Here is a 22624-nt window from a genome sequence, read left to right as displayed (position 1 = left end):
ACACTCATCCTCTATTCCTAGGTTTGCACACTGCCAGTAAATGTTCTGCATCTATTATCTGCTATAGACATTTTGTAGAGAGGCTGTGGGTTGCCTCAACTCTCCTTGTTTTCTCTTTTACCTTTTATTACATCTTACCTGACTTATTTCTTTAGAAAATATTAAACTGCAGTTGTGTCATCCTTAACTATACTCTGTGTTGCAAAGTGCATGGTCAGGCAGAATCCTGGATGTTAGGAGGTAAAGATGGAAATCAGACTTTCAGATCAGGATGTATCTTTCACTGGAGGATATGAACAAAGGTCAAAGGAGCTATTGAGGGTAAGAGTCAGGAGGGTTTCAGGAAGCCAGATTCTAAAGGACCAGTGGAAATTAGTCAATGGAGAAGAGAGGAAGGCCAGCAGTCCCAGCTGAAAGGCAGGTGCAAAGGCAGGAAGATGGGAATGGATCCTGTACATTGTGAGCTAGGGAAGAGTTTGATGCAGCTGAACTCGAGGGGCAGGGGGCGTGCATTTGTGTTTTAAAAAGATCCCTCCAGCAGCTCTGTGAAGTATTAAGGTCTTGAAGCTGGTAGTAGGGGAGGCTGTGGGTTGCCTGAAGAACAGGGCACAATTATAGATTGCTAGACGGTGGAAACTTCTCGGCTTGGAAGCCCAAAGGGAAGCCGGCTTTAGCGTTCTGGCTGCACTGTTGTTTTAGGCTCTCTAAGTGCCCCCTCCCCCTTCTTTTTTCTGGGACCAGGATTTGTTGTTCCGCAGTGGCTCAGATGGTAAAGAATCTGCCTGAGACGCAAGAGACATGGGTTCGATTCCTGGGTGGGGAAGATACCCTGGAGGAGGAAATGGCAACCCACTCCAGTATTCTTGCCTGGGAAATCCCATGGACAGAGGAATCTGGCGGGCTGCAGTCCATGGGGTCACAAAGAGTCGGACACGACTGAGCGACTGAACTGACTGACACTTACACCTTTATCAGAAAATTATTGTTTGTTTCCTGGGAGTCCCCGGCGGGGCTGGAGTAGGCGGTTTCTGGGCTCCTCTGGAGGCCTGTGACCCAGTAAAGACACTGAGGCGCATCCCTGCACAGGTTTTATCAAGCCAGGGCTTGATTGAAGCCTTCATCCCACCCCCGCCTCAATAAAATCAACCGCCCCTCCTACAGAAGCTCAGAGGTTCAGATAGAAAAGTGCCTCAGGGATGTCAGGAACGCCTAACCCACAGCCAAGGGCGTGTCTAGGCGGGGCCGGCGGCCCAGGTCACACCCCTTCCCGAGAAAAGAGGGGGCAGGGCGGTCCCCGGGCCTCGGCCTGGGCTCTGCGCCGGCCGCGGTGGGCGGGGTCTCTGGCCCGGCGGGTCGCTGACGGCGCCGGGCCCCGCCCCTCAGGGACGGAGGGCGGGCGGGACCCTAGACTAGCGCGCCAGCAGGGCCAGAGCCGGCCTGGGAGCCCGCGGAGCCGATTGCGGCCAGTGGAGCGCTTGGGCGGCGGCGGTGCGCGCGATGGCTCCCGCCGGGGACCGCGAGGGCTACTGGGGTCCAACGACCTCCACGCTGGACTGGTGCGAGGAGAACTACGCGGTGACCTGGTACATCGCAGAGTTCTGTGAGTGCGGGTGCCGGCCTGAGGCGAGAGCGAGGGAGGGAGGGCGCCGGTCTGAGGGGGAGACGCCGCGTGAGGAAGGCAGAGGGCGGACCTGGCCGCCGCGGGAGGCACCGGGCCTGGCCGGGGGAGGTGGCGTAGGGGAGATCGGGCCAGGGGACTGGAACGGGAATGTTGCGGAGGAAGGCAGCAGCTAGAGCAATCCGGAGTGGCGAGTGAGGAGGGCCAGTCTGGACGGGTTGAGGGGCCTTGAGATAGGGGGGCGGAAGAGAAGTGGAGAGCCCTTGCTGGACCTAAGGGGAAAGCCCGAGGGGCAGGGTTGGGAATGGGGACTCCGCTGCCTGAGGGGCGAGTGGGGGCAGCCCAAGAAGGGCTCGGGACAGTGGGGGACTCTGCTCGTTTGAATGAGGGCCCGGGACACCTGCTCCCACTGTTGCTGTCACCACCTTCGTCATAAGGGCGCAGGAGAAGGGAACAGGTCCTGGCTCAATCTTCCCCCAAATACGTGAAAATACGGTCTTTCCCTTCCTCTTTCTCTGTTCTGTGAGACCTCTTCGGTCACTTTACAGGGAACGGTTTTCCCGGTGTCAGATCCCGACCCCTGTCCGTACCCCCCAGCCCACTCCCACCCGGGATATCTTCGGGTACCAGAGATCACCTCCTGTCGGAGTACGATCATTCGTCTATCTCCTTGTGTCCGAAGGTAGACGGCAGCGTCTAGTCAGGACCTTCCGGCTCGTGCCAGGCCTCTATGGGCACAAGGGTTCCAGTCCCTACTCCACCCTGCCTCCTCTCCGACTACCTGACAAAGGTAAAGGTTCTTCTGAGGACAGTACTTGCACTGATTGCACCCACTGAGGACTTGGGGAAGAATCCTCTTCCAGTTGCTGCCCTTGACTGGTTCCTTGGGGCTTTGCGTGTGTATTTCCCCAGATGGACGTTCTTGCCAGGCGAGGAGAGCTCAGGAAAAATCTGCCACTTCTTTTTTGTAGTTTACTTTGGTAAAGTTTTAAGAGCACAATATTTGATCCTTCAGGTACCTGCTTCTGGCAAAGTACATAGAATATTTTTTGGCTCACTATTACTGCCTTCTTTTAATTGGCTCAACTTTCTCAGGACTGGAAGCAAAACCCTTTTTTAGCTAAACTTCCCATTGTTGGATCTTTTCCCCCCAGGCATGTGTTTGGTTTTGTGGGAGAGACAAGACTTTCTTGCCTGCTGATCCTCCTTTATTGGGTTCCCCAGTAATTGACTAGCATTAAAAAAAAAAAAAAGATTGTTTTCAAGACTTTTAGTACCATTTTCTTTAAACTGTGATTTAGGCTGAGAGTTACTTTTCCTGAACTACTAGTTAAATTAATAGTTTTTACATAGTAATGGATGGATATGGACAAAGGGATCATTTGTAGTGTAATTATTTGGCAGCTCAAATGTTGGAAAAGGAAGTGCTTTACATATTTGTTAGATCACTTTGACAAGCCCATACACGGTCCAGAGGAGGTCCATGAGAGAAGGGGCTTAAAATTGTGCTTTCTGAACTAGAAATGTGTAATGTGGAAAAGTGAAACTCAGGAATCTTCAAATGTTATGGGGCTGTAGTATAGAATAGATAAACTTCCTGTATTTTTCTAGAATGTGAAATTAGAGCCTATAGTTGGAAACTACTTGTAAGGGGAGAGATTTTGGTTCAACATAAGGAAAATTAAAAAGTTATAATCATTGAATGGATTGATTCGAGAGGTAGAGGGCTTTCTGTCACTAAAAGTGTTAAAACAGACCTTGCTAGGCTAATTCACATAGAATAGTTTAGAGGGAATTAATTGTTTGGTGGGCTTCACTGATGGCTCAGTGGTAAAGAATCCGCCTGCCAATGCAGGAGACTTGGGTTTGGTCTCTGGGTCAGGAAGATCTGGGGAGGAGAAAATGGCAGCACACTCCACTATTCTTGCCTGGAAAATTCCATGGACAGAGGAGCCTGGTGGGCTACAGTCCGTGGGGCCACAGAAGAGTCAGGCATGACTTAGCAACTAAACAACTGTTTGGTGGAGAAAAGGGATTGGCTTCAGTTGGACTTGAGGTCCTTTGCAGCTTTATGGGTCAATATAGGTAATAATGACTGTTAGTTTAGAGTCAAGGATTAGAATCAAAAGAGAAAACTGACAGTTAAGTCATGTGAGATATGAGAGAGCAAGATACTATTGTTCTGACAGATAGCTCTGAGAAATGGGAAATGGCTTTGGTTCTTAATGTCCTCAGAAGAGGAAACTCTGAGCAGACTAGGTATCAGGGAATGCAAGAAGAGGATGAGTGAGTGTTGGCTGCCTTTTGCACATGTACCATGGAAGAAAATGAGCTGAAAGAATTTAAGGGCAGCCTTCTTAACCAGTAAGTAGTGGGTATCTATTCATATCTGAATATGAGACTTTATCTTTGAAAAATAGGCTGATTAATAATGTGTTTGGGCTCTCCAGGTGGCGCATTGGTAAAGAATCTGCGTGCCAATGCAGGAGACATGAGTTTTGATCCCTGGGATTAGGAAGATCCCGTGGAATAGGAAATAGCAACCCACTTCAGTATTCTTGTCTGGAGAATCCTATGGACAGAGGAGCCTGGTGGGCTACAGTCCATGGGTTAGGAAAGAGTTGGACATGACTGAAGCAACTTAGCATGCATGCACAATAATGTGCTTAAAGCAAAGCAACTTTATCATGATTAAAATATTTACAATAATGATAGAAATATTAAGGATAATGATAATGGTGATAATAGCTATATATAAATGCTTACTATGTATCACAATTTGCTAAGCACTTCATATATCTTATCTTTTTTGACATTTACTATAATTCCAAAAAGAAGGCATTATTATCCTTATTTCACAGATTAAGAAATTGAAACCCTAATAAGTAATTTAAGGTTGCAGAAAAGTCGGGTAGAGATAATATTCAAGTTGAGGTCTGACTCTAAAGTTACTATACCATATTATTTCTATCATGTATTCATTGTTTTGCCCCAGCATGCAAGGGATGAGGACAAGCATGAAGTAGTATACTATCACAGATGACAAATTAAATAACTCTTCAGGAAGCCTATCTCTCAGCATTGGGTGTGTGTGTTTTGGGTAATTTAAAAACAGGTTTGGGGAATTGCATGTAAAGATGGCAGCAGTTCTCAGTCACTAAAAACCCTTAAACACAATCTTCTTAACATCATCCAATTTGAGTTCATATTCCTTTTTTATTTAAGCAGATTTTAACAAAGGAAAAGGTAGTTTCTTTCTTTTTTTTAATAGTTTCTTTTTTTTTAAGTTGATAATTCGGCGGGGCTGGGTCTTAGTTGCTGCATGTGAACTCTTAGTTGAAGCATGTGGGATCTAGTTTCCTGACCTGGGAGCAGATCCAGGCCCCCTGCATTGGGAGTGCAGAATCTTAGCCACTGGACCACTAAGGAAGTCCCTTTGATGGTTTCTCTTTAGTTGTGAAATACTAAATACCTTGATGTGCCAGAACTTACAAGTACAGACAGTCCTCACTTTGTTTAGTAGGGTGGGACAATGCAAATGACTATGCAAGTTAAAACCTAGCTAATCAGTCTTAATACTCAATGAGAAAAGTTATGAGTGTTCTGTGACTTTTACAGGTTTTTGTCAAACATTGTAAATCCTCATTGTTAGTCATAAATATATGAAAAAATAAAAAAATATTAAAACATACTTTTTTTTCAGTCACTACGTTGTGTCCGACTGTGATCCCATGGCCTCATGGACTGCAGCACACAAGGCTTCCCTGTCCTTTACTATCTCCCAGAGTTTGCTCAAACTCACGTCCATAGAGTCAGTGATGCCATCCAGCCATCTTATCCTCTGTCATCCCCTTCTCCTCCTGCCCCCAATCCCTCCCAGCATCAGATTCTTTTCTAATGAGTCAACTCTTCGCATGAGGTGGCCAAAGTATTGGAGTTTCAGCTTTAGCATCATTCCTTCCAAAGAACACCCAGGACTGATCTCTTTTAGAATGGACTGGTTGGATCTCCTTGCAGTCCAAGGGACTCTCAAGAGTCTTCTCCAACACCACTGTTCAAAAGCATCAATTCTTCGGTGCTCAGCTTTCTTCACAGTCCAACTCTCACATCCATACATGACCACTGGAAAAACCATAGCCTTGACTAGACGGACCTTTGTTGGCAAAATAATGTCTCTGCTTTTGAATATGCTATCTAGATTGGTTATAACTTTCCTTCCAAGGAGTAAGTGTCTTTTAATTTCATGGCTGCAATCACCATCTGCAGTGATTTTGACATTAAAATCATTGAGAATTAAAATGTTTTATTTCTATGTCAAAGAACTGATCTAGAGTAGTCTGAGTAGTACTTGCCTTCTTGTCATGTAACCTATGATATGGAATGAGTACTTTTTTTTTTTGCTTCTGTGCCTTGGTGGATTGTCTTGATCCTTTCTAAGTTTGGATCACTTTTCAACATTTCATTCTTAGCACTTTGTGGAATATTTCTGAGAGTTCCTTTAATGCACAGTTTTTGCTGGTGTCACTTCTGGTCCTTTTCTTCATTCTTTTCTCACAACCAGTTTCTTTTGTAACTCCATTTATGTTTGAATTTTTTTTTCTAACACGGTTACTTTTTAAAAAAATTTTATTGAAGTATAGTTGATTAACAGTGTTGTGTTAATTTCAGCAAATGTGCAGCAAAGTGATTCAGTTATACATATGTACATTCTTTTTCATATTCTTTTCCTTCATGGTGTATCACAGGATATGGAATGTAGTTCTCTGAGCTATACAGTGGGACCTTGTTTGTCCATTCTCTGTGTAATAGTTGAAGTGAAGTGAAGTCGCTCAGTCGTGTCCGACTCTTTTCGACCTCATGGACTGTAGCCTACAAGGCTCCTCTGTTCATGGAATTTTCCAGGCAATAGTACTGGAGTGGGTTGCCATTTCCTTCCTGGGGATCTTTCCCACCCAGGGCTCGAACCTGGGTCTCCCACATTGCAGGCAGACACTTTACTGTCTGAATCACCAGGGAAGCCCATATAATAGTTTGCACCTGCTAATCTCAAACTTCCAGTCATCCCTCCCCCACCTCTAACACTACTACTTTTTTTTGTTTCTTTTCTGCATTTTCATCATTGTTGGCCTGTTCCACCTTTCAATTATCCATTTTTGTAAAATGCCACGTATATTCCTCACCGGGAGACTAGGAGGCAACTTAGCTACATACTTTGCCCTCTGTACGTGAACTGAAGAGCAGATGTGCAGTGACTAAACACCAAGAGACTTTGCCTTGGGCTAGGATTATTCAAGCTAGATAGGCTTGGCTCTTCTTACAGATTTGCTGCCCCTCTCCCCATCCTGTTCACAGGAGTTGAGCAGAAGGGAAGCAGGGCAATCAGTCTTTCACCGCTATGATGGGATTCTCTTAGATTGGATGAAACAACTATCCTTTGTTGCCAATGCAGCAGGAGACTAGAGAGGCTTTAACCAGCTACCTCTGCCATACACATGTGCTACTTGTGTCTTATTGCACACTTTTCCTTCCTTTTTTCAGGCCCTTTCCTACTGTCTTCTCTGAATAGTGGCCTCTAGGAATTGAGCATACTTCAGGCTTCTTTTGGCCCTGGGGTTCTGTGGGCTTGGTGGAGGTGGTGTCCCTGTCACCTTAAGGAAACAGTCTTTTTCCTGAGAGTTATTGACAAGCAAACAGCACTGCCTCTGACTCATGGCTCAGAAACACCACTGAAGAATGAAGGCTAAATGGAGGGCCAAATTCATGGTACCAGAGGGTTTGGATTTAATGTATACAAGTCAGAGATGGCCAGTAAATTGTTTCAGTTGCTGTGATGAATATATGTATACATTGGAACGCAAGGAAGGGGGGTACTTATTAAAAACTTAATGCATAAGGGCTTTACAGTGTTAGTGCTGGAAGAACAGCTAGCTGTTTGTATACTTATTTATTAATCATTGTGGAAAAACACACGTAACATAAAATTTACCATTGTAACCATTTTTCACTGTACAGTTCTGTAGTGTTAAGTACGTTGACATCGTTGCCCAACCAATCTCTGTGACTCTTTTCATCTTGCAGAACTGAAACCCCAAATCCATTTAACAACTCCATTTCCCTCCTTCCTCCCTACCCCTAGACCCTGGCAACCAGTCTTCTGCTTTCTGTCTTTATGAATTTATATAAGTGGGATCAGCAGTGGGTTTTTTATTTGCAACTGGCTTATTTCATTTAGCATAATGCCCTTATGTAGCATTTTGTACCATGTATTAGAATTTCCTTCTTTCCAAAGGCTGAATAATATTTCATTATATGTGTACACTGCATTTTGCTTATCCATTCATCCACTGATGGACACATGGGTTGCTTCCTCCTCTTGGCTCTAGTGAATAGTGAGGCTGTGACATGGGTGTACAAATATCTCTTTGACCCAAAAGTGGAATCTCTGGTTCATATGGTGATATTGCAGCTATTTTAACCTTTTCATTAGAAAAAAATCATTTTATATTTTATTATTTTCTTTTTTGGGCAATTTATTATTTTTCTTATATAAATTGTAACTTAATATTCTACATAAATTATAATTATTAATGTACTTTATCCCTATTTAAAATAATCAAAAGCACATGTGACTGTCAATCAGAGGATATGTTACTACACTGTATTGATTCATATAAGATATATAAGGTAATATATTACCTTAATGTATTGCTTTAATTCTAGTCCAAAGAAAAGCAGCATAATATTTTCTTTGCAGCCTTATTTCAGATAAATTTGACTTTTGAGATATTGAAAATAGCCAATAGAAATAGCTAACATTATAGGACACTTATTAGCCAATAGAAAAGCTAACATTATACGACACAATGTGCAAAGCCCTGTGTGTATATTATCTTATAAGAATGATTATTATAATCCTTAAAACTCTTTTAAAGTTTAGGAAGGTTAAGTAACTTGCCCTAGATCACAGACTATTAAGTGGCAGAGCTTAAGTGACCCAAGGGCCATCTAATTCTAAAGCTATCCTCTTAACTTATCTTGCCTCCTTCCATTACTACTTTTTCAGACTTCAGTGAGTCCAGGGACCTCAGGTTCATAACTAGTGGTCTAACCTCATTTTACATATAAAGAGAAGAACCTTGAGAGTTAACATGATTTGCCCAAGATTATATTGCAAATTAGTTATGAAACCTAGACCAGAATCCACATTCAGTTGTTTCTCAGTATGGTAGAAATGGTAGAGCTGAGGAGGATGATGTCATATCTTGTTGATGTCATACTGTTAATGAGTTACCAGGTCATAGGACTTCCTCAGAACAAAAAGTGTGCCTAATGAATTATTTTTTTGTTGTGAAAATACCTAACAACTATAGAGTGCTTTACAGTAGTGCTGCTCAGATTTTCATGTGCATGTGAATTACCTAGAGGTCTTGTTAAAATGCATATTCCAGTACAGTAAGTCTGGAATGTAGCCTTGCTGCTGCTGCTAAGTTGTCATTTCCGACTCTGTGTGACCCCATAGACTGCAACCCACCAGGCTCCCCGTCCCTGGGATTCTCCAGGCAAGAACACTGGAGTGGGTTGCCATTTCTTTCTCCAATGCATGAAAGTGAAAAGTGAAAGTGAAGTCGCTCAGTCGTGTCCGACCCTCAGCGACCCCATGGACTGCAGCCTTCCAGGCTCCTCCATCCATGGGATTTTCCAGGCAGGAGTACTGGAGTGGGGTGCCATTGCCTTCTACGGGAATGTAGCCTTAGATTCTGCATTTCTTATAAGCTATCAAGTCATTACTATCAAGTCTTATAAGCTATCAAGTCTGGAGATTATACTTGGGAGAAGCCAGACTTTATAGTTCACAAAGCATTATTCTTTTTTTCCTATGGGATATAAGTATCATCCCTGTTTGTAGGTAAGAAATCAAGTTCAAAAGGATAAATGACTTGTTCAGGATCATAGGGCTGGTACTGGAATCTAGGATTCTAACTTGAAAATCAAGTTAGGTGTTGCTCACCACCCTCTTCCCCAACCTTGCTTCCAGGAATAACAGGCCAAAAACACTGCATGTGAAGAAAAGTTTGAAAATGATGGTCCTAGGTCATGAGCCAAATTGAATTTAAAATTGAATGTATTACATTTTCATTTTGGAAACAGTTTTCATTTGTTCCTGATATCTAAGCCAAGCTCAAGCCAAACTATCTTTTAGACTTTGGTCTATATTTAGAAAGCCTTCAAAGAAATAGAGGAAAACAACAGAATGGGAAAGACTAGAAATCTCTTCAAGAAAATTAAAGATACCAAGGAAATGCTTCATGCATGGATGGGCATGATAAAGACAGAAATGGTAAGGACCTAACAGAAACAGTAGAGATTAAGACGAGGTGGCAAGAACACACAGAAGAACAATACAAAAAAGGTCTTAATGACCCAGATAACCATGATGGTGTGGTCGCTCACCTAGAGACAAATATCCTGGAGTGTGAAGTCAAGTAGGCCTTAGGAAGCATTACTACGAACAAAGCTAGTGGAGGTGATGGAATTCCAACTGAGCTATTTCAAATCCTAAAAGATGATGCTATTAAAGTGCTGCACTCAATATGCCAGCAAGTTTGGAAAACTCAGCAGTGGCCACTGGACTGGGAAAGGTCAGTTTTCATTCCAATTCCAAAGAAAGATGATGCCAAAGAATGTTCAAACTACCATACAGTTGTTCTCATTTCACAGACTATTAAGATTATGCTCAAAATCCTTCAGGCTAGGGTTCAGCAGTTATGTGATCAAAGAAATTCCAGATGTACAAGCTGGGTTTTGAAGAGGCAGAGGTACCAGAGATCAAATTGCCAACATTTGTTGTATCATAGAGAAAGCAAGGGAATTCCAGGAAAACATCTGCTTCATTGACCAGGTGAAAACCTTTGACTGTGTGGATCACAACAAACTGTGGAAAATTCTTAAGAGATGAAAGTACCAGATCACCTTACTTGACTCTTGAGAAGCCTATATGCAGGTCAAAAAGCAGCAGTTAGAACCACACATGGAACAACTGACTGTTCCAAATTGGGAAAGGAGTATGACAAGGCTGTATATTGTCACCCTGCTTATTTAACTTATGTGGAGTGGTGGTGGTTTAGTTGCTAAATCATATCTGACTCTTGTGACCCTGTTGACTGTAGCCTGCCAGGCTCCTCTGTCTATGGGATTCTCTAGGCAAGAATACCGGAGAAGGCAATGGCACCCCACTCCAGTACTTTTGCCTGGAAAATCCCATGGATGGAGGAGCCTGGTAGGCTGCAGTCCATGGGGTCACTGAGGGTCGGACACAACTGGGTGACTTCACTTTCACTTTCACTTTTCACTTTCATGCATTGGAGAAGGAAATGGCAACCCACTCCAGTGTTCTTGCCTGGAGAATCCCAGGGACGGCGGAGCCTGGTGGGCTGCCGTCTATGGGGTCGTACAGAGTTGGACATGACTGAAGCAACTTAGCAGCAGCAGCAGCGGCAGCAGACAAGAATACTGGAGTGGGTTGCAATTTCCTTCTTCAGGGGATCTTCACAACCCAGGGATCGAACCCAGGTCTCCTGCATTGCAGGCAGATTTTTACCAACTGAGCTACAAGGGAAACTCATATGTGGAGCATATCATGTGAAATGTCAGGTTGTATGAATCACAAGCTGGAATCAAGACTGCTGAAGAAATGGCAACAACCTCAGATATGCAGATACCACCACTCTAATGGCAGAAAGTGAAGAGGAACTAAAGAGCCTCTTGATGAGAGTGAAAGAGGAGAGTGAAAAAGCTGGCTTGAAACTCAACATTCAAAAAACTGAAATCATGGCATCTGGTCCTATCACTTCATGGCAAATAGAAGGGGAGAAAATGGAAACAGTGACAGAATTTATTTTCTTGGGCTCTAAAATCACTGTGGACAGTGATTGCAGCCATGAAATTAAGAGATGCTTGCTCCTTGGAAGGAAAGCTATGACAAACCTAGACAGAGTATTAAAAAGTAAAGATATCACTTTGCCGACACAGGTCTGTATAGTCAAAGCTAAGGTATTTCTAGTAGTCTTGTATGGATGTGAAAATTGGACCATAAAGAAGGCTGAATGCCAAAGAATTGATACTTTTGAAGTGTAGTACTGGAGAAGACTCTTGAGAGTCCCTTGGACAGCAAGGAGATCAAACCAGTCATTCCTAAAGGAAATCAACCCGTGTATTCATTGGAAGGATTGTTGCTGAAGCTGAAGCTCTAATATGGTGGCTATGTGATGCAAAAAGCCAACTTATTGGGAAAGATTCTAATGTTGGGAAAGATTGAAGGCAAAAGGAGAAGGGGATGGCAGAGGATGAGATAGATAGATAGCATCACCAACTCACTGAACATGAATTTGAGCAAACTCAGGGCAATAGTGGAGGACAGAGGAACCTGGTGTGCTGCAGTCCACGGGGTCTCAAAAAGTCGGATACAACTTAGCCACTGGACAACAACTGTATTTAGTAATTAGTTGTAATATAGTAGTCCTTACTTATGTTCCAAGACCTTTAAGGGATGCCTGAAACAGCCTTCTATAGTAGACCTTCCTTATGTTCCAAGACCCTTAAGGGATGCCTGAAACAGCCGTATATGGTAGACCCTTGAACAACCCCAATCCTCTATATAGTTGAAAATCCACATACTGATTTACAGTTAGCCCTCTATATCCCTGGTTCTGCATCTGTGGTTTCAGCCAACTGTGGATTGTGTAGTGTTGTAGTATGTATTTATTGAAAAAAATCCACACAGAGTGGATTTGCACCATTCTAGCCAGTTTTTGTTCAAGGGTCAACTGTATGTACTATGTTTTTTCTTATATACACTTAAGATAAAATTAATTTATAAATTAAGCTCAATAAGAGATGAATAACAGCTAATAATAGAACAGTTATGCAAAATACTGTAATAAAAGTTATGTGACTGTGGTCTCTCAGAATATCTTATTGTACAGTTCAGTTCAGTTCAGTCACTCAATCGTGTCCGACCCTTTGTGACCCCATGAATCGCAGCATGCCAGGCCTCCCTGTCGATCACCAACTCCCGGAGTTCACCCAAACTCATGTCCATCGAGTTGGTGATGCCATCCAGCCATCTCATCCTCTGTCTTCCCCTTCTCCTCCTGCCCCCAATCCCTCCCAGCATCAGGGTTTTTTCCAATGAGTCAACTCTTCACATGAGGTGGCCAAAGTATTGGAGTTTCAGCCTCAGCATCAGTCCTTCCAATGAACACCCAGGACTGATCTCCTTTAGAATGGACTGGTTGGATCTCCTTGCAATCCAAGGGACTCTCAAGAGTCTTCTCCAACACCACTGTTCAAAAGCATCAATTCTTCAGTGCTCAGCTTTCTTCATAGTCCAACTCTCACATCCATACATGACCACTGGAAAAACCATAGCCTTGACTAGACGGACCTTTGTTGACAAAGTAATGTCTCTGCTTTTGAATATGCTATCTAGGTTGGTCATAACTTTCCTTCCAAGGAGTAAGCGTCTTTTAATTTCATGGCTGCAATCACCATCTCCAGTGATTTTGGAGCCCAAAAAATAAAGTCTGACACTGTTTCCCCATCTTGCTACTGTAGGAATGCCCAATTTAAAGCTTGCCAGTTGAAGAGAATTATGACCTTGATAAAGGATGACTGTTCTTTGGTTAAGAGCAGCCATAATTAGGTAAACATTTGGCCCCTTTTTGCCCTTCCTTCAGCTTGTGTTCTTTTTCTTCAGAAGTAACCACTATCTTAATTCAGTGTTTCATTTCCTAGCCTTTTACCACTCATGCATTCCTAAAACACACAGTTTAAGTTTGCTTGTTTTACTTTTTATGTGAGTGAAATTTTGTGTATATATGTATATATATATATATATATATATGTTCTTCTGCAACTTTTTTTTTTTTTTCACTCAAATTGTGGTCCTTAGTATCATCCATGTTCCTGAGAATTACTTACATTGATAAGTTAGATAGTTGATTTTTCTCTTAACTGTTGTTTAGAATTTCACTGTATGTACACAAATCCTTGGCTACTTCTCTGTTTAAGAGGTAAAATTTAATTATTACACCTTCTCCTGAGTGTGGGCCAAATTTAGTGCCTTGTTTCTAATAAAATAAATTAGAAGTAATGTGATGAAACTTTGCACACTAGGTTATAAAAGGCATGACTACTTCCCTCTTGTCCTGTTTCTTGGATCACTCATTCTGGGGGAAGCAAGCCCTCATGTCGTGAAAAGTCTATGTAGTGAGGAGCTGAGGCCTCCAGCCAATAGCCAGGAGAATTAGCCATCTTGAAAGTTGATCTTCCATGTCCATTTAGGCCTTCAGAAGACTTTGGAGCTGGCCAGCATTTTGACTGTGTCCCCAGGAAAGATCCTGAATCTGAACTGCTTCCATATTTTTGAAGCAAATTATGTGATGTGATAATTGTTTGATGGTTTAAGCTGCTAAGTTTTGAAGTAATCTGTTAAATAAAATAGATAATGCATCAGTTTTTATTTTAAAAGCCTACTGGGATTGTGTTATATCTGTAAATCAGTTTGAGGAAAACAGACATCTTAAAAATGTGAGTCTTATAATCCACCATCTTTTATTTCTCCATGTATGTAGGTCTCCTTTAATTTCTCTCAATAGTTTTCATTGTGGAGGTCTTAAACATCTTGTTAAATTTATTTCTAAGTGTTTTATATTTTTTGATGTTCTTATCAATTGTATTTTTAAGATTTCATGTTTCTCATTGTTGCTAGCATAAAGATTTAAAATTGATTTTTGTTTATCATCCTTCTATCTTCTACCTTGCTAAACTTGGTTATTAATTTTTTGTCACTAAGTAAACAATCATGTAATCTGTGAATAGAAATTTCACTTCCTTCTTTTCAATCTTTTTGCATTTTTTTCTTGCCTTATTACATGGGCTAGGTCCTTCTAGTACATAGTTGAATAGAAGTGACATGAGCATAAAGCTTTGTCTTTCCTTGTTTAAGGAGGAAAGCCTTAAATGATTCATTATTAGATATGATGGGGTTTTTTCTGTTGTTATTATTAGATAAACTCTAGGTTTTTTTTTAGACCTCTTGTTGAGGAAATTCTTTTCTTTTCCTGACTTGCTTGAGTTTTATCATGAGTGGGTTTTGAATTTTGTCAAATAGTATTCTATATCTATTGAAGTGATTTTGTCCTTTATGTTAACATGATGAATGAAATTTATTTTTTTTTATTTCACTGATGGACAAACTTTGCATCTCTGGCCCATTTGGATATGATATATTATCATCTACATCTATGTCTGGGTTTGATTTGCCAGTACAGTTGCCCCTTAAACAACATGGATTAGAACTGTGTGGGTCTACTTTTATGGGGATTTTTTTCCCAGTGAATATGTGCTACAGTTCTGCATGGCCTGTGGTTGGTTGAATCTGCCAATATGGAATCCATGGGCACAGAGCCCATGGGTGGAGTGTGACTGTAAAGTTCTGCTCAGATTTTTGACTGCTTGGAGGGTTGGTGCCCCTAACCCTGTGTTGTTCAATGGTCAGCTGTGTTTTTGGCAAGGATTTTGTGTCTTTGTGAGAGATAATGGTCTATAATTTTGTTTTTTGTTATGCTTCTTTTGTCAGTTTTTATAGATTGTATTTTTCAAGAAATTAATTTTATGTAAATTGTTGAATTTTCTGATATTCTCTTATTGCTCTTTTAATGTCTGTAGAATATAAGGTGATCTCTGCTCTTTCATTCTTCATATTGGTAATCTGTATATTCTCTTTCTTGTTGATTAATTATCCTAGTGGTTTATTAAATGTTGTTTATCATGGCAGATGTACAACCTCTTGCTACTAATATGTTAATTTTCTCCATTTTTTTATTCTATTCTCTTTTTACCTTATTTCTTATTCAGTGTATTTTTTTTTTGTAGTTTCATGAGGTATAAGCTTAGAATAGTAATTGTAGACCTTATTTTTCAAAACAGAATCATTTATAGTTACAAATTTTTTTAATATACTGTAACTATACAACACATTTTTATATGCTTTATTTCTATTCTTCCTATGATTCCTTTTAAGTGACTCATAGGTTAAAGAATAAATCACAGGGGATGTAGAAATAAACTATTGATTATTTTGTCTAATTCCCGAATATTTGAAATTTGCAAGTTGTTTTTTTTTTGTTACTGATCTCTGGTTTAATTTCATTATGTTCAGAAAATATTATTAAATTATTCTAAACTTTTTGGCTTGTTTTATGGCTCTTCATAACCCACTGCAGTGTTCTTGCCTGGAGAATCCCACGGATGGTGGAGCCTGTTGGGCTGCCATCTATGGGGTCACACAGAGTCGGACATGACTGAAGTGACTCAGCAGCAGCAGCAGCATGGCTCTTCATATTGTATACTTGGTGAATGTTTCACATGATTTTGAAAATAATTTATATTCTGCTCTTTGTGCATGTAGTAATTCTATAAATGTCAGGTCAAATTGGTTGATAGTGTTGTTTAAGTCTTCTGTATGAGTTCAGTTCAGTTCAGTCGCTCAGTTGTGTCCGACTCTTTGCGACCCCTTGAACTGCAGCACACCAGGCCTCCTTGTCCATCACCAACTCCTGGAGCTTACTCAAACTCATGTCCATTGAGTCGGTGATGCTATCCAACCAGCTCATCCTCTGTCATCCCCTTCTCCTGCCCTCAATCTTTCCGAGCATCAGGGTCTTTTCCAGTGAGTCAGTTTTTCGCATTGGCCAGAGTATTGGAGTTTCAGCTTCAGCATCAGTCCTTCCAGTGAATATTCAGGACTGATTTCCTGTATATTTACTGATATATCTGTGTACCTCTATTAATTATTGAGAGGAGTATTGGAATCACAAATACTATACTACAACTATAGTAGTATATTTTCCTATATCTCCTTTCTATTCTTATATGCTTTGATTTTACATTTTTAGGTTTATACACTTCAGGATGTAATCTTGAGGTACTCACCTTTTATCATTATGAAATGTACTCCTTTTTCTCTGGCAATATCCTAATATTCTGAAGTCTATTTGTCTAATATTAATGTAGCCATTTATCTTTCTTATAACTTGTGTTGGTATGGTACTCTTCTATACTTTTAATTTTATCCTCTTTATTTACTTTAATTAATTCATGTGGCTATGCTGGGTCTTTGTTGCTGTGCTTAGACTTTCTCTAGTTGTAAGAGGGAGCTACTTTCTAGTTGCAGTGCATGGGCTTCTAATTACACTGGCTTCTTTTGTTGTGGAACATGGGCTCTAGGTGCTCAGTAGTTGTGGCCCACGGGCTTAGTTGCCTCATAGCAGGTGGAAACTTCCTGGACCAGGGATCCAACACATGTTTCTTGTATTGGCATGTGGATTCTTAACCACTGGGCCACCAGGGAAGTCCCCGAAAGTGCTTTGCTTATAGTCACTTATAGTTGGCTCTCTCCCTCTCTCCTTTTTTTTTTTTTTGGTCTAGTCTGATAGTCTGATGTTTTTGTTTGTTTGTTTGCCAGGTCAGCGGAGGGGGACGTGCTGTGCAGCTTGCAAAATCTCAGTTTCTTCCACCAATCAGGGGGGTTGAACTTTAACCATTAGGCCACCAGGAAACTCTCTGATGATTTCTGTTTCTTAATTAGTTCATATAGTTAATTGACATTTAATGTAATCATCACTGTGATTAAGTTAACATCTTGCTATTTATTTTGTATTTTTTCATCTCTTTTTTGGGGCTTGTTTTCCCTCACACTTTTCCTGACTTCTTTTAAATTAACTTAGGGGTGTGTGTGTGTTTAGTTGTTTTATTTCATCCTGTTTGCTAGCTTCTCCACTACTTCTCTCTTTAATTCCATTGCAGTTTGCTGTGGAGTTTACAGTATATATCTTTATTATAGTTTACCCTCAAATAATATTATACCACTTAATGTATAATGTTGTAATGTATGCTGCTGCTGCTGCTAAGTTGCTTCAGTCGTGTCCTACTCTGTGCGACCCCATAGATGGCAGCCCACCAGGCTCCCTGGTCCCTGGGATTCTCCAGGCAAGAGTACTGGAGGGGGTTGCCATTGCCTTCTTCATTGTAATGTATGAGTTGGCTTAAAACTCAGCATTCAGAAAACTAAGATCATGGCATCTGGTCCCATCACTTCAGGGCAAATAGATGGGGAAACAGTGGAAACAGTGACAGACTTTATTTTTTTGGGCTACAAAATCACTGTAGATGGTGACTGCAGCTGTGAAATTAAAAGACACTTACTCCGTGGGAGAAAAGCTATGACCAACCTAGACAGCTTATTAAAAAGCAGAGACAAAAATAAAAAGCAGAGACATTACTTTGCCAACAAAGATCTGTCTAGTCAAGGCTGTGGTTTTTCCAGTAGTCATGTATGGCTGTGAGAGTTAGACTATAAAGAAAGCTGAGTACCGAAGAATCTTTTGTACTGTGATTTTGCAGTAGAAGATGCATAATGCACTTTTTTTTTTTTTTTTACTTCTGTTGGTGTGTACTGTATATAGTCTGTGTGCTTCTTGTGAGGAAAATAAACTTTCTTTATAAATGCTCAAAAAAAAAAAAAAAAAAAGAATTGATGCCTTTGAACTGTGGTGTTGGAGAAGACTCTTGAGAGTCCTTTGGACTGCAAGGAGATCCAACCAGTCCATCCTAAAGGAGATCAGTCCTGAATACTCATTGGAAGGACTGATGCTGAAGCTGAAACTGTGATACTTTGGCCACCTCATGCAAAGAACGGACTTATTGTAAAAGACCCTGATGCTGGGAAAGATTGAAGGCGGGAGGAGAAGGGGACAACAGAGGATGAGATGGTTGGATGGCATTACCGACTCAATGGACATGAGCTTGAGTAAACTCCATGAGTTGGTGATGGACAGGGAGGTCTGGCGTGCTGCAGTTTACCGGGTTGCAAAGAGTTGGACACGGCTGAGCAACTGAACTGAACTGAATGTAGAATGTGATAACCTTGAATTATATACTTTAACTTGTCTTATAGTACACTTCTGTTGGTAATAAATTTTGTGAGTTTACATTTGTCTGAAAATGTCTTTTTTCACCTTCCTATTTGAAACATTTTTGCTGGGTGTAGAATTCTTGTTGAATAGTTATTTTCTTTCAGCAGCTAACAACTTGTTAGATTGTCTTCTAGTTTGGATTTTATTTGTTTGTTTAGGGAGTCGTCATTTATTGCTATCTTTATTCCCTTTGCCATTTTTCTTTATCTGCTTTTAGAGTTTTCTCTTTTGTCTTTGATCTCAGTAGTTTATTGTTATGTTCCTTAGTGATAATGTGGTGATGTTAATGGTGGTTTGTGTGTGGTAATCTTGCTTGAAGTTTCTTCATCTTCTTAGGCCTGTGGATTGATTTTTAAAAAAATAAAATTTGGAGTATTTTAAGTCAGTATGGCTTTAATATTTTCCTACTTTGTTTTCTGTTTTCTCCTTTTTTTAGTACTTCAATTATACATGTGTTTTTTAATAGTCTTTTACAGATTTATTTATTTAACGATTTTAAATTATTTATTTGGCTGCACTGGGTCTTAGTTGCGGCACGCAGGATCTCTGGTTGTGGCACATGGGATTGTACCCAGGCCCCCTGGGTTGGGAGTGCGGTACTGGACCAACAGGCAAGTCCTGTACACGTGTTATATAGTTATTATCTTACTTGTCCTTTGATTCTTTTTTCTTGCCTGTTTCACTTTGTGCTTCAATTTGTATAGGTTCTATTTCCTTAGTTTCAGGTTCACTGGTCCTTCTGTTAAGCACATACAATGAATTTTAAAATTTCAGATACTGCATTTTTCAGCTATAAAAGTTTCATTTAATTTTAAAAATAGTTTATGTATTTCTCTTTGTCATATTCATTTTTTTTTTTAATCCTTGAACACATTTGTAATAGGTGTTTTAAATCCTCATCTACTAGTTCTGCTGTTCATCATTTCTGGGTCTGATGTTTTTCCCCTGGTGTTGGGTCACATTTTCACATTTTCCTGATTCTTTGTATGGAAAGTAATTATATAAATATGTTAATCTACAGTTATATCTGGTTAGGGAAAAAAAAAACCTTGAAAGCATCTCCAATGTAAAGAATAGTTTCAAGTACAGTGCAAATAACTTTTTTTTTGAGCCATTTGAAGGTATGTCACTAACATAATTCTGTTACCCCTCATACTTTATTGAATATTTCCTTCAAAGGAGGATGTTGTCCTACAATAACCACAATACAGCTACAAAAATCACAATGAACATTGATGTATTACTGCCATCTAATCCTATAATCCCATTTAACTTTTTTTTTTGTTTTCCCAAAAATGCCCTTACTAGCAAGAGTATCTAGTCCAGAATCACATGTTACATTTAGATCACACATCTATTTAGTTTCATTCTGTCTGGAATAGTTCCTAAAGTTTTTTTTGACCATTATGACCGTGATAATTTTGAAGATGATATACCAGTTTCCTTATAGAATGTTTGCTAATTTGCTTACAGTCTAAGAACCCCTCCCCTCACCAGGATAGTGTAATTCTTGCAAAGGAAAAAAAACTTTCCTCAGATCAGGTTAAGATTTTAAGCTGATCAGACTCTCAAAACCAGAACCCTTAAATTCTAGGTAAAAATTAACTCAGCACACATACTATGCATCTTAATAATCAGTAGAACCTCAAAGTAATTGCAAGAGGAAAGAAATCCTTACAGTTCTGTTATACAGTTGTCTTGCACGCCTTCTAATAACCTGAAGATTCTCTCAGTATAAACAGTTTGAAGTACATAGTTCTGAATAGTGTAGAAACAGGCAGACTCCTCAGAGGGAGACCGGTGAAGGTCATTTTTACCTTTCTCTGCTTGCTGTTATCTCAGTCCCACCTTGAGCCATTATTCTTCAGTTGCTGCTCTCGTTTTGGTTGATCTAAACACTAATTGTTGAAATTAAATAAACAGCAACCCTCAAAACTTTTTAAGTAAGAAATCCATTAGAAATCACAGTTTTACTTTTAAGTATGAAGGGAGAAGGAGAATCCCAAAGCTCTTCTAACAGAGAAACATCACAAGTATTTCTCTTTTAAAAACAAAACTCTGAACAAGTAACAAAAAATTATCAACAGGACAACAGACCAGCAGGTTTATCTCTGATGGTTGGTTATGGGTCTCCCGTTTTATTATTTTTTTGTTAGTTTTCTCTGTTCTTTCATATTTTGATTTTTTTTTTTAACTTTTTGAGAATTTTATTTTAACTTTCCATTTCCTATTGGCATTTCATCTGTAGTATTTATTTAGTGGTTTCTTGAGGGATACAGTGTATATCCTTAACTTTTCACTGCCCACTTCATGAAAAATTTAGAAATGTGTAGAATAAGTCAGTTATATAGGTCCATATCCTACTTTCCTTGTTTTTATGCTGCAGTTTTTTTTTTTTTTTTTAATCTAATATGTTATGGGCTTCCCTTGTGGCTCAGCTGGTAAAGAATCCGCCTTCAATGTGGGAGACCTGGGTTTGACCCCTGGGTTGGGAAGATCCACTGGAGAGGGGAAAGGCTGCCCACTCCATTATTCTGGCCTGGAGAATTCCATGGACTGTATAGTCCATAGGGTCGCAAAGAGTTGGACACGAGTGAGTAACTTTCACTTTCACGTGTGTTATGAACGTCACAACAACTATATGGTAAAAGTAAGAAAGTTACAAGTAAATTGAAAGAAAAAGGCATAATATCAACTTTTGTACTTAGCTGGGGGTTTACCGTTTCTAATGTTTTTCTTTCCCGTCTGAGGATCTGTATTTCCTTCTGGTATCATTTCCCTTCAGCAAGTCTAGCATCTTATGTTTATAAACTTCTATCTTTACCATATTTTAGAAAAGATTGGTCAGTCTTTACATATTCTCTTCTGCCTCAGTCTCTGTCTCCTATCATTTGTTTCTAGTTCAAGTATGTTGGACTGTTTGATGTCATCTAACAGGACTTTTAAGGTCAGATCATTTTACAAAAGATATTTTTTTCTCTCTCTATGCATGTGCAGATTGGATAATTTTGATTAATCTGTCTTCAGGTTCACTTTTTTTCCTGTCATTTTTTCAGCGAATAATTTATTTCAGATATTGCATTTTTTCAGTTTTAGAACTTCCATTTAGTGCTTTTTAAAATCATTTCTATTTTTCTCCATGAATTCCCTCTTTTCATTATTGTTAGCATATTTTGTCTTGTCATTGGTTTAATTTATTGAAGATTATTATTAGATCTGCTTTAAAGCCCTTGTCTGCCTGGGTGATCTGGGGATTCATCCCCAGTTGATTCTCTTTTCTCTTAAGAATGTGTTTCATTTTCCTGGTTCTTCCTATGTTAAATAATTTTAGATTTTATTTTGGATAGTAAGAATGTTAAATTGTGGAGATTCTGGGTTTTTTTGTTGTTTTTTTTCCTGGTGAGTGTTTCTTTGGTTTTAATTGACAGTTATCTTGACTGACTTGAGTTTAACTGTAAGCTCTTATTTTTTGGCCATTGTCTCTTTTGCCTTTAGCTGAACTTCTTTCAATCTGTCACATACATGTGGGGTTCTCTAATGGGACAAATATAAGCAGACAGAATTTGGAGATAACCTTCTTAGTGTTGTTCCCTTTAAGGATTTCTCCATTCTCTTCAGTGGTCATGTTTCTTCTGACTTCAGTTTCTTGGTTTCCCAGGCTAGAAAGCCTGGAGTGTTATATTCTACTGCTCTTTGTGTGTTGTACTTTGCCCAAGGCCGAAAGCTGGGTAAATAGGAACTTGCTTTGTACAGCTCCCCTTCTTCAAGTATATACTCTGCATTAGAGTCTGCTTCTCTTATACTCTCCAGTGCTTTCATGTAAAGTCTCTCTTAGTATTATTCCAGATTTTACCATTTTTATGAAGAAGAATTAGACAGTAAGATCTTACTTTATCATTACTGAAAACAAATGTATTATTACATTCTCTCCTCTTTATTTAGATGTTTTTCTATAGGTTCTTGAACATGG

The 22624-nt window shown here is 40.0% G+C and overlaps 1 protein-coding gene across 3 annotated transcripts in view; it reads left to right on the top strand.

Moving 5' to 3' along the window:
* The first annotated feature begins 1375 nt into the window (after positions 1–1375).
* The window catches only part of ACER3 (alkaline ceramidase 3), a 157765-nt gene continuing 136516 nt past the window's right edge, over positions 1376–22624 (top strand). Inside the window, exons 1-2 of one of the 3 annotated variants that reach the window (XM_027562827.1) lie at positions 1382–1600; positions 2305–2408. Coding sequence is in view for 2 of the 3 variants with exons in the window: in XM_027562824.1 (XP_027418625.1) it covers positions 1498–1600; positions 2301–2408 (211 nt within the window). In the remaining variant the exon portion in view is untranslated. Of the gene's footprint in view, positions 1601–2300; positions 2409–22624 lie in introns of all 3 variants that reach the window. The other 2 variants (XM_027562824.1, XM_027562825.1) reach the window with 2 other exon arrangements.

This window comes from Bos indicus x Bos taurus, chromosome 15, assembly GCF_003369695.1.
Source record: "Bos indicus x Bos taurus breed Angus x Brahman F1 hybrid chromosome 15, Bos_hybrid_MaternalHap_v2.0, whole genome shotgun sequence".
In the NCBI taxonomy this organism is placed as follows: Eukaryota; Metazoa; Chordata; class Mammalia; order Artiodactyla; family Bovidae; genus Bos; species Bos indicus x Bos taurus.
Note: the sequence above shows the minus strand (reverse complement) of the source record. Positions and strands in the feature narration are given on the sequence as shown.